Below are 12143 nucleotides of genomic sequence, written 5' to 3'. Positions count from 1 at the left end.
GCAGGAAAGGAAGAAGAAAGGGTTCGAAAAATTCAGGCAAGATATTTCAGACAAAATGAGTAGAACAAATAATTTAGTCCTGTGGTGAAACTGTAATTTAACATTTTAATAAGCTGAATGGTAATTTAGCACATACGTATCTGCTGGGCCACAGTATAGGAAGTCTTAGAAAAGGAGAGAAAATATGAGAGCCTTCAGTGGTAGTTCCTTACAACTTAACCCTCATCTAGCAAAATTTAAATGTGAAGTGTCGCTGGTGACTGAAGGGTATTTGTGAAATAAGGTGGAAGCTTGTAAAATTAAGTAAACAGTATCTAACACAGGAGTCAAAATAATGGAGCAAATTTTAGAGGGAACTAAAAGAAAAATGGTACAGATGCTTGATGTTGGCTTAGCCTTTGTAAACTCTGCCTGAGCAAATTCCAAATGATGGAAGCTGTAATAGAATCAGTTTCTTCTCATAGTTTAAATGAATCCAAATCATATTTTGAAATCCTACAAACGCTGGCAAATGCAGAAATTGGAAAATACGGTTTTAACTCTGTTTTTTAAGTTAAGGAGGGCTTTAGATTTCCTCGCTAAAGTTAAAAATCTGTAAGCCTTATGTGACATCCTGTCTGAATCCTTGGGGAACAAAATTTTTGCCATTGCAGTGAGTGAATGTGTTTTAATTAAACAACAACATCAAGAATTGTGTGGGGCCAGTGGTCTGCTTAAGGAATCAACAAAGCATAGAAATATCTATTTAGGATTGAATTACAGAAATGCCTTTATTTTATTTCTTCTGTATCTGTTGTACATGCCTGACTCTCACATTTACATAATGATTATCCATGCAGGGAGATAACTAGAATATGATGGAAGATGAGAGAGAGTAGCCTTGTACTGAAGGGTATGTTATCTAAGGTTATACAGAGACTGGTGGAAGAGAGAGAGGGTTATAGTGCACAGTTTCTCTCCCTGCCAAGAAGAATGAAATGGCCCGGTCTGGTTCAGATCTTAGAGGGGAGTTCTGTGCAGCTCCCAGAGTGTCTTACCAGAACAATCCAGTCTCTCCTTCTGAGATTAAATTTCTTATGAAATCTAGAAGATACAAAAGTGTCCAATTTATGGAAAAAAAAAAGTTCTATATTCTGTTCTATTTTAAAAAATTGCCTGGTATTTTCTGGGTTACTTTCCCTTTTCTATTTTAAATCTGATTATCCTCCTACAAGTGATAGTGTCTTGTCATATTACCTGCATTTAAGAGTTAGTTTTTAATTTAAAGTTTTTAAAAATCAAGTCTTTACTAGGAGCAGATAAAGCCAGAAGTAGGTAGGTGCAAATTCTGTAGTTAATTTACCTGCCCTGTGCATTGAAGTCTGAGATGCCAGGTACTTTCTCATACAAATTCACGTGCTTAATGTCCAGCTGAGATACAGTGGTATCTCCAACTGAGATACAGCTGAGTTAGAAGGAAAGGACCCTTAACTTCAAATCTCAGGTGCGCTTACACTCCCACCAGAAAAAAAAAAGCTATGCATTTACATTTAAAATCAGACATTGAGAAAAACTATATATACTATCAGGGATTAACATAGGACAACAGTATTTAATACCGTATTTAAGTCTGCTAGATATGGTCTATATTGGCAGTGTTCCACTTAAGAGTACTCAAGATAAAACTTTCAGGAACAGCAATAGCATGATGCATCTGGTAACTGAAATCCAAAGTTATTTACTATTATGTATGCGGATTTCTATAGTGAGTGAAGTACATGTAAAATTAACTCTTAGATCCCTTAACATAGCAGAATCTTACTATGATTAAAACCACAGTGGATGTCAGTCATCACATGTCTGGAATTTGATATTTTCTATGTGAAAGTTAGAAGACTATTTTGTATTTTTAGTTTTGACACACATAATGTGTAAGAAATAATTGGTTTAAATGCGGAATATCATCTCTGATGTTTCATTTTTATAGAATTTAGTTTTGCAACCCAAAAATAGAAAATGGGCTATATTTAGTCCTACAGATTTATCAGCCAGTGATATCTCATTTTCTGTATCAAAGAATAAATAGATTTACTTAATCATTATGACGAATGAGATCAAATCATGCAGCTTTAATATCGTTCATTATTTACCATGGACCCAAGAGTCCATGCTTCTGTGATAAAATTAGTGTCTCTGATACTCCACTGTGACCACAACTGGAGAAAGGCAGTAGGTAGCAAAAGCGGAACTGCTAAGCATGCCCACATAAGAATGTCACACTTAGGTAACAGAGTGTCCCTCAGGTCAGCCTACGATAAGAGCAAAGTCAAACAAGGCTGAATCCTTGATGTTTTGTGTTTTAAGCATCTGAAAATTGTTCACGACCAGCCTCGACCTACAAGACCTCAAATGATCATATGAGCAAGGCAATAAATTGGTGGTAACTTGCCCTCAGGTCCATGTTGTAGTTGCAATGTTGTGAAAGTTACATCTAGTGTCTGCCTGTCCACATAGCTCTGCCTACTTGTTCAGGCTTCACAGACGGGGAAATTTTGTTTACTTGTACCGAAGGGGAACTATGGTGGCTGAATGGGCATGGCTGAAAGGCTCTGCATCGTGTCAGTGCGGTCGAGTGGAGATGCACAGGAATACCACAGCATCAGGAGAGCTGGGGAACCTCTTGCTTTCCAGAACTCCACACCTGAGCAAGATTTTGGCAATGCCAACAGTTTGTAGCCCAGCAGTATTTGCCAAACATCCAGGACGTGGCCTCCTGTCGTGGGACAAACTGATTCACCTTCCTGACAGAGATCAGAAATGGAATGTAGTGGGCATAGCAGAAAACTGTTTGTGTAGGAAAAGGCACTCCAAAAAATATGATATCCAGAGGAATGGACAGCAGCTTTCGCAATGTCTCCATGCTTCAACTTGGAATAGCACAGTTTTACAGCCAGGCCATACAAAAGCAAACTTTCAAGTCATGCCAGGTGCCCAAGAATGCCAAAAAGAAGAAAAAAAGTGTAAAGGTAACTGGCATTATTATGCAGAGTACAGCAAATGCTGTATTAAAAGCAAGCAAACAAAATAGGTTGTTATATCTGTGTTTATGGTTAGGAGGTTGACCATTGGTAAAAGCATTATTACCTGAGGGGGTGTTTTCTTGTTGCCAATTATTTTAATTTTATTTTTTTTCAGCAGCAATAATTGAGATTTTTACTATTCCTTTTTATTCAGTTTAATAGCTTTGTGAAGAGCCCTGAGGACGATGTGATGCGTAGTTCGAGGTTTTCTATGTGATACCCAATATAAAATAGTATCTATTCCTTTAGCCCTTTAAAGATGTATTTGTCTCTCTGTGGTTTTGATAAGCTGGTCAAAAATCTTTTTTGACCTGGTCTTTTTAAATAAAGAATGCTCCTGATACATTAAGAATGCAAAGGCAAACAAAAGCATTCTTTTACTACTTTCAGGGTGTTCAGTTCTCACCTGTGACTGTATTATTTGCCTTTTCTTCTTTATTATTAATCATCCCCAAAGCCTCAGTAAGTGCATATACAGAACTCAGATAAATGGAACTTCTTGTTATGAGTCTTTGCCTTATTAGTCAGGAACCGTTTTCTTTCAGGTAGCCTTTTTTGTTCACAGTGAAGGGATTCCTTTTAAGAATCACAGTTGCTTAGGTATTAGCACAAATTTAGTGCTTAAGTTATTTTTATTTCTTTTTAAACTGGGGTAAATAGTTCTTCATTGTTCTTTGCTCAAAAAAATAATTAGTCCATATTATGAGGGAGGGATTACAAATTGTTTTCTTTTACTTAAATCTTACGTCACTCCAGGAAGAAAGATTACAGTGTCAGGCAGGATATCACCTCATGGAAAAGTTAAACTGGTCTAAGTACCTGATTTCTTTAGATTTACTTGCTCTTTACCTCAGAATGCCTCTTTGCTAACAGATGTCAGGTGTTGATCGCTTTAACGTCTTACTAAGGGCTGTCAGGAGGTGGCCAAACCCAGACAGTCCCACCCGAGAGTCTGTTAATTATGTTGTGTCAAGCAAAATTAGGTAGCTTTCTGCTAGGTTTTATTTTTGAACAAATAGAACTTTTTACCTTCAAGTTTTCATGTGGAGTTGGGGTAGGGACTGACGCAGAAAAGGTACATGTTGTAAGTATTGGCAGTTACTTTCTCAAGAGATAAGGCATGTAATTAACTGATGTCTGCTAGCAGGGTCTTCCAGATATGATATATTGAGAGGCTTAACAAATTGGGTTGTCTGGGTCACAGGTCTATAATTACTCTAGGTAATATTTTCTCAGAGACCATGTTAAATGTTGTCAAACACTATTCAAGGATTTTGTTACCTGGTGCGTTGGGAGACCTCTCAAAGAGCAAATGCTTTTTGACAAGACTGTGTGCTACCTACATATGTTGTGAATAGTGCAAGGAGCTAGTGCAAGATAAAGCAAGCACGAACCCTGGAAGAGTCCTGATCATGAAACAGCAAGCTCCATTCTCTTTTAAACAAATTTATTCAAGGTGTCAAGTATTTTCAGGGATATCTGGATTTGTAGTGAACCTGAACATTTAAGTGTAAACTATGACATTCTTTGTTATCCAAACAGACTAATGAGTTTAAAGTGTTTCAATAAAAGGCACATCACACGCTGGCATTTTGTGAGTCATATACAAATTTAGTGGCATGTCATAACTGAGGTACAGCAGGTTTTGTGAGGGAAACAGTTTTAGAGAAAGAACTAATTTAATACCTGTTGAGAAAAGAGGTGTGCTATTACGTAAGTAAGATTTTCCTCAAGTTTAAACCAGGGGCGGCTGGTTTGAAAGTTGCTGCATCTGTTGAAAATGCGAAGAGATGATTTTGTGGCAAAAACTTGAGCTCTTTTTTCCTCAGCTCTATCAGTTGCTATTATAGTGTAGACAAAATGACAATTTTTAATGTGTTTGATTGCACTGAGACTTACTTCAGGAACTGTCAAGTGTTATTGTAACTGTACGGCACTAGAATTCCATAATTCTACGTGCTTTATGATGTAGTCACAAGTAGAGATTTAAAAATAAGATAAATACAACATAGAATTAATTTTCCTTTCTTGTAAGTGCTCAGTATTACTTTGGATTCTGATGTTTGAGGTTTTCATAGTTTAATCTTTAACAGTAAGTTTGCATAGTCGTATGTTTGAGGGACCATTTTGAGTCTCTGGTCATAGTATGTAACTCAAGATTCTTCCATGTGGTCCTTTAGAAGTAGTACTCTGCCCTCGCTAATTTGAATGCTCTGCAGTAACTCCCATGTACTGGCACTTCTGAAGCTTTCAGGAATGGGGGGCTCTAACTGCAGCATTAAGGTAGCCAGGACTCCAGACCAGGGGTGCACAGTTTGGGAACAATCAGGAGAATATGACTTGCAGGTAATACATCACCCGCACATTCATGCAGATAGCATATGTACGCAGCAGAATGGATTGTGGTAAATGACAGTTCTTTTGTGGGTGTCGGGGCTCTAGGTTGGTGGGGTATACTGTCAGGAGGATAATCCACAGCAATATTGTCTTGCCTTAACATTCCTGTGGGTTCATTTTGGTGAATTTTGTAACAAAGAGAGACTGTAAGTGCCAAGAGAAGTGAAGTGTGGTGGGGGGTTTGATTGTTCATAATCAAAAGCTTTCAGTCAGGATTTTAAAATCAGGACTTGATGAAGAGCTGCATGATCTCATGTAAGGCAGTGTCTCCTGCAGACATCTTTCAGGCATTCCCAGACTGACTTCTTCCAACCCAGTGTAACATCACTAACTGCACCACATTTACTTCTGATTTACACCCGGGTGAGTATTTCACAACCTTTGGTGCATTCACTGCTCATGTTCAGCAAGTATTTCTGCCTTCTTCAATACAATGAACTGACACCTGAGACCATGAAGGGGTCAAACTTTGGATCCTCTTACGCTGCAGTATCAGAGTTTCTGTTTTATCACTGGCCTGTTGGCTCACACCAGAGATTGTATTCTATTGGTGATTAATTTCCGTGTGTTCACATAAGCAGACACTTGTGAACTAATAAAATTCCAAATGCAATACTACATTGCTGAAGGCAATGAAAGTTCAACATGACATAATTTAAAGACTAGTATTCAAATCAGAATACGAGACAAAGAAAAGCTCTTCATATTATTTTCTACTCCATTTTTAGCCTTTTAATAAAGACCCTGTCTGACTGTCTTTTATCAGATGATTTAATTCAAAGTGATACATGGAAGGGACCTGCAGGATTGGATCCTCAGAAATTAAAATGAAAATATTTTAGGAATATTTCAGTTTTAATACGGATGTTAAATCTTTGCAGTGTTTCTTGAACTGATTTGTTTCCAAGGGAACAACAATCTGCAGTGCTATAAGCCTCTTTAATGTTAGCATATTACAGGTAAGCAACCTCTGTTCCCTGGCAGTGTTTATCATTCTTTTGTCAGAAAAGGTTCTCATCCATTTTTCCTTATCTCCTCGTTCTTCAGATTTTTGTGTAATTTAATTTCCTTGAGGTATTGCAGCAATTCCAACAAAAGTACATATGCCACATTTCTAAACATTATTGACAGCAGTAGAAAATAAGAAATATTTGAGGGATTTATTTTGGAACAGAAAGTTAAGTTGCAGGTGTGCCATGTTGAGATTCCATATCCTCAGGTGTCAGCCTGGCTGGGATGGCTCTGTCTACACACTGTCTTGTTTCTAGTTTGCTTTTGTTTTTTTTTCAGTAATAAAGCTAAATCAGACTGGGGGCAGGGGGAGATGAGGGGGGAAATGGGAGAACAAGAGAAGATTCATAGGAAGTTTATTAGTCTGGCAAAACAAATCCACATGGGGAAAAAAACCCACTAAGGATCTCTAAAGCCCAGCTCTCCAAAGCTTTTCTGGGTGGTGTAGAAATACCTAGGTATTCTGCTCTGGTAACCTGTAAAATACAGCCCCAGCTCTGTGCACAATCTCACATCAATTCCTGTTAGCTGTACAGGGGATCGTGTAGTGGTAAATGAACAACCCGCGTTTTGTAGTCGTGGAATGTTTTCTTTCTGGGGAATGTGGAGAAGAAAGCTTCTCGGATTGCATGGGTTGCATTTGTGTGTACTGCAGTGTTACCAAACTATCACATAAATAAGTACGGTTTGGGGATTTCTGTGTAAACAACTACTGCAGAGTTTCTTAGGAAACGTGTGTGTTCTACGAAGTGCTGAACATCGATTTGGGGAAGGTCAGATCTTGCCTAAGACGTGCTTTTTATCACAGACAGAATCACCGTTTGTAAAATCTAGATCATGGGCCTGAGCTGAAAGGAAAATTCACTTCTGTTGTGTGCTTTTTTCACATGGTATATCACAGTGTTACTTGTTGAGTTAGATCTTTGGTAAAAATGGCATGGAGAATGCCATTCATTCATTCATTGGTGTTGTACTTCTTGGGATTTCAGTAACTATTAGTGCTCCTAATGAAGAAAGATATTAGTTTCAATTATCAGAGTTTTAGTCGAATAAATTCATTTTGGAAGCAACTCCATTGACTTCATTACAGTTGATCTTGATAGAGTTGATTTTGACTTATCAAATGTATTACTGTTTTGTGAGGAAGTTAATAAGAGGTGTGTGTTAAAGATGCTTTTTTTACAGTTAGAGGGGAAGAAAATAAAAATCCAAGCATGAATTTTAACTTCTCCAATCCTCCAAAGGCATTTATCCTGAATTCTGCTAGCCTGCACATTAGATACTAATTGGCAATGCTTCTTATTTAGATAGGTTAGTTACAGGTGTATGTTGGAAGGGAGAGCATTTCTGCATTGGCTCTTTGCATTAGACAAACATTAAACAATATCGGGTAGGGAGAAATATGTATATGTCGTGCCCAGTTCTTACCTATTTCACTGAAATTTTGATTGACATTTAGGTATACATTCATCAAAGTTGTTTGATGTACACTTAAGATCCTAGATGAAAAAGGGGCAACCTACATGGTAATTTTGGCAATCCTGTGCATAGTTTAAAATGAGTGGAATAAGAAAGCTAAAACCTCATTATTAAATCAGTAATAATTCTGCTTCCTAATAAGTACAGACATTAAAGAGGGATACCGTCTTGTTACTGACTTCACAGGTTTTACCTATTAGCTGTGCTGTACAGAAAAATCAGGTTTTGCCTAGTAAAAAACCAATAACAGCTAATGTAACTTAGAATACAACCATTTCTTTTAGATCAGAAAGAATGGCTGACTGAACAAGGTGTATTAGTTTTTGGTGCATTAAGCAATTGTAAGTTCATATAGTTTTTGTTGTAGTGACATTGGCTCATAGGTGAGCCAAAATGAGCAAAAACGCCTCTTACTCTACTCTGTTGTCAAAAAAAAGATACGGTCCTAAAAGTTCTTCATTACTGAAACATAAAAGATAATAAGGCAAAACAGCAAAGCAATTAGCTTATTGATAATATTTAAGCAGTGTTCTAAGTTACCCACCTGTTGAACTCGATAGAAATTACCTCCCCAAATCACTGAAGTTTAGAACAGCTGCTTTCCCGTAAATGCATTACCAGGCAGTGGGGAGGATTGTGTATGTGTGGAAGGCTGGGGAGATTCATGCGTGTAATTCTGTAAAACAAAATCAATAAAGCTGATGACAGATTAAGTTGCTAAATTTTGTAAAACTAGACTACTGTTGGGGTCATCAGCACAACACTATTGGATTTTCTGTGGTTTAATGCTGAAAAACAGGATTATTGATTTTAGGATTTTCAGCATATCCCCTCTGGGAGTTCTTAAGCAGTCTTTATAATGCTTCACACTTAAGTTGACAACTACAGTGACATAACTGTGTCCTCGCCTTAGTAATCATTTTCTAATTATATTGGAAAGGCTGGAAATGGTTTATAAAATGATTATTCCAGACAAACGGGGGAACAGGAGGGTTGTCGGGATGTCGCTTCTTTGTCTGGTGGTCATTGCTACCTGCCTGCCATCTTCCCGTGGAATTAACTTACAGTCACAGATTAAGACCTTTGACTGTCATAAATCTGCTTCCCAATATGTTTGACTGGCAGGGGAGTTCACAAGGCATCCCAATATAAATAGGATTTTAGCACATCAGGTGGTGCTCTGAAGTAAAACGGACTGTTTTTCAGTTGACTTTGTTGGTGTATATTCATTGCTCCTCTCCCGTTCTATGTGTATGCATGCCTGTGTGTGTATGCATGTGTGTGAGTACGTGAAGTAGAAGCTGAGATAGGGTAACAAAATGAACTACTGTATGCAAGAAATATATGAAGTGCACCCAGCTGCCGGTAGCAATTGCTACATGCAGTCCACTGATTATTGCACATATATTGAAGATAATCAGGGTTACAGCAGTTGTGATGCTCAGGTCCTGCACAGTAACAACATATATATGGAACAGGCCTGGGCGGTGAATCAGCCTTATACCTGTAGTTACCCTGGAAACGTGTTTAAAAGCGAGTACTCTGACATGGACATGGCCCTGAATCAGTACAACCAACCTGAATATTTCACAGAAGAAAAACCTACTTTTTCTCAAGTGCAGTCGCCATCGTACTCTCAGAAGAAAGGTAGGGGCAATTTATTTAAATAACAAAAAAAATATAATCTCTGTTTTTGTTTTTGTTTTGCTTTAAACTTACAGGTGCATCAGTTGGCTCAGATGCATCTTTGGATGTGAAAGCTGCCTGTTCAAAATTGAAAGCAGCAGTAACATAGGTTGCTAGGTGATTGTAAGGTTTTTCTGTGAGCAGTGAGCATTTCCAAGCACTTTTTCTTAATCTGTAAGAAACATTTGCAAATATATTGCTTGTTTTCTGCTTTCTGGGGCTATTAAGTTCATTTGCTATTCACCAGTGAGCTAGGTAAGAAAGTTTCTCTTAGAAAATACCGTCATGATATATTCTGAGTCTTAACACTGCATTTCTGGTTACTTACAGACAGTTTGTGTGAGTCGTCATTATCAGCAAATGTGGACTGTGTGCACTCGGCAACTCTTGTAAAAATATTGTGAAAGTAGAACTGTAAATATGTATTGGAAAATGATTACATTTAAGAGTTACTGTCTTGTAAGTGAAAGCCATGTAGTTTCTTATTATGCAAAGCAAAAATGACTGAAAACATAGAACGTACCTATGTAAGAAAGACTGTTCTGCATCCAAAAAGTTGATGTGTTTGTGAGAGACAGAGAGAAGTATCTGCTCCCTCCGGGTTAAATCAGTGCCTGCTTTTAACATTTACTCTTTTACTTTCAAGTAAGCAAAGCAAATTCAAAAAAGAGCCCAAAATACCAGCAAACACTTGGAAATGTTTTTGGTGCTCTGAACTCAGACAAACAAACTGATGCATACAAAGTGTACGTTCTATGTGTTCCTGTAAAACCATATTATTAAAGGATAAAAACACGCAGTCTGTTGTACCAACATAATGTCCTTTTTCTGTTGAGACCAGACTTTCTGCATGCAGTTATCCGAAACGCAGGTGAATCTGATGTACCTCGGCAGATAGAGAAAACACCATTTGCTACTTTCAGAGTAGCTTTGCAGTAAAAAGCAGGCTAATTGATCTTATGAACTACATGAAAAACTGCAGTATTTTCTTTTATGCAGGCAATAGTCATTTAGGACTTGGTGCAGTAAGTCTGCTTTGGCAGAAATCTATGTTCGGTAGAAAAATGTCTGAGTTTTGTTACTTTGAACAGCTTTGTATTTCATAATAAAGGAAATGTTTTTTAAAATCCTGTTCTAGGAAGCTAGCAGAGCATGATCAGATTGTAGACTAAATTTGGTTGTGGATAATGCATGTTTTTGTGTTGTGCAACATTTTAAATGCTTTTTAAGGCTATTTATCTACTCTTGGGTTTTAATTAATGAATTTATAACTCTTTGTGGACTTTTCTCATGCTTTGTTTTTGGTTAAAGAAAAATAGCACTAAGGATTAATGCAGAGAAAATAAAGACTTGCTATTGCAAAGTCAGTGAAGGAATACATTTTTCATAACATTAAAATTTATAAATAATAATTGATATACCTAGATCAGAGCTTTAATTAGGGTATTTCAGGACTCAGACACCTGACATCTGCTCTGTTTAAAGTTTTTGTCTTTGTTTAGTTGAAAGAATAGTTTTTTTAAGCTGCTTGTCTGCCCTTCCTTTCTGCTACCTCAGTTTCACTAAGAAATGGCTGTGAATTTTGGTGGAAGCTGGCTTTCAAGCAGGCTTTTAATTGATCATTCACAGAGACTGAGCAACGTGCTTTGGGATTCTTTCAACCCTTAGAACCTTATTATTGTGATAATCAATAAGAAGTTGCCTCCCTTCTGTCAAACCTTTACAAACACCGAGTTTGTTAAGCAGAAGGGATATAAACTCTCTGGGACATGTGCATCTTCCTTTTTGTTTTTCCTAATTTCCATCTTTTAACCAAGCTATCCTAAAACTAACGAATCTTTTAATCCTGTCCTAAGAACAGAAGGCTCTACACAGGGCATGTGTGTCTGTATTGATCCAGAATTGATTTGGGGAGGTGACGATGAGGGAGTTTGTTAGAGAAGCCTTAGTAATAGCCCATTAAAGCAAAATTAAGTCCCTAAGCAGGTGTTCATGATAAGTCTTGATTGTTGCAGTTGGTATTTCTGTTAGTCCTCTGAAATTTGTAGTAACCTCAGTAGTATGCTGTTCAAATCAGATTGTCCTTTACAATAGCACATGAAGTCTTTTCCTATCCAAGTTACTAAGTGGTCAAATCTTTTTACCTCTGGCCAGAAAAAAAAACCAACATTTTATATGCTGAAAAAAATCTTCTTTATGAAGGGGAGTTTAATTACTGCTCTATCTTTATGTCTTTAAATCTTTATCTTTTTATTCTTTAAAAGAAGTCAGAAAATAACTTTAAAAAACAAGAACCAAAGACCCCAACAAAGTGTTACTGAAGGAAAAAGGAAAATACTTTGAAAGTATGGCTAGTTATTCTAAAATATAAGGAAGCACTTAAGCTGCTGCAGTTATTACATTACATTAAAAACTATTATTTCCTGATTATCTGTCACAAATTCTGATGAAAGACTTGAAATTGTGCTCCAGAAAATCAAGAGGTGGAAGTGCAGTTTTAGCTTTACATCT

General features: G+C 37.2%; 1 protein-coding gene across 11 annotated transcripts in view; it reads left to right on the top strand.

Annotated features, from left to right (window-relative positions):
* The window catches only part of THRB (thyroid hormone receptor beta), a 168077-nt gene that overhangs the window by 132732 nt on the left and 23202 nt on the right, over positions 1 to 12143 (top strand). The window contains exon 1 of one of the 11 annotated variants that reach the window (XM_061464944.1): positions 2558 to 3005. The exons of 9 other annotated variants lie outside the window; for them this stretch is intronic. In XM_061464944.1, coding sequence (XP_061320928.1) covers positions 2558 to 3005 — 448 coding nt within the window. Of the gene's footprint in view, positions 1 to 2557; positions 3006 to 9265; positions 9594 to 12143 lie in introns of those variants that run through there. One more of the 11 variants, XM_061464945.1, reaches the window with a different exon arrangement.

The sequence above is a fragment of the Pezoporus flaviventris genome, unplaced genomic scaffold (genome assembly GCF_033815535.1).
Source record: "Pezoporus flaviventris isolate CSIRO_AGI_PZ_B2104156 unplaced genomic scaffold, CSIRO_AGI_Pfla_v1 ptg000037l, whole genome shotgun sequence".
Classification (NCBI taxonomy): domain Eukaryota; kingdom Metazoa; phylum Chordata; class Aves; order Psittaciformes; family Psittacidae; genus Pezoporus; species Pezoporus flaviventris.
This window is presented reverse-complemented; position numbering and strand designations above follow the sequence as displayed.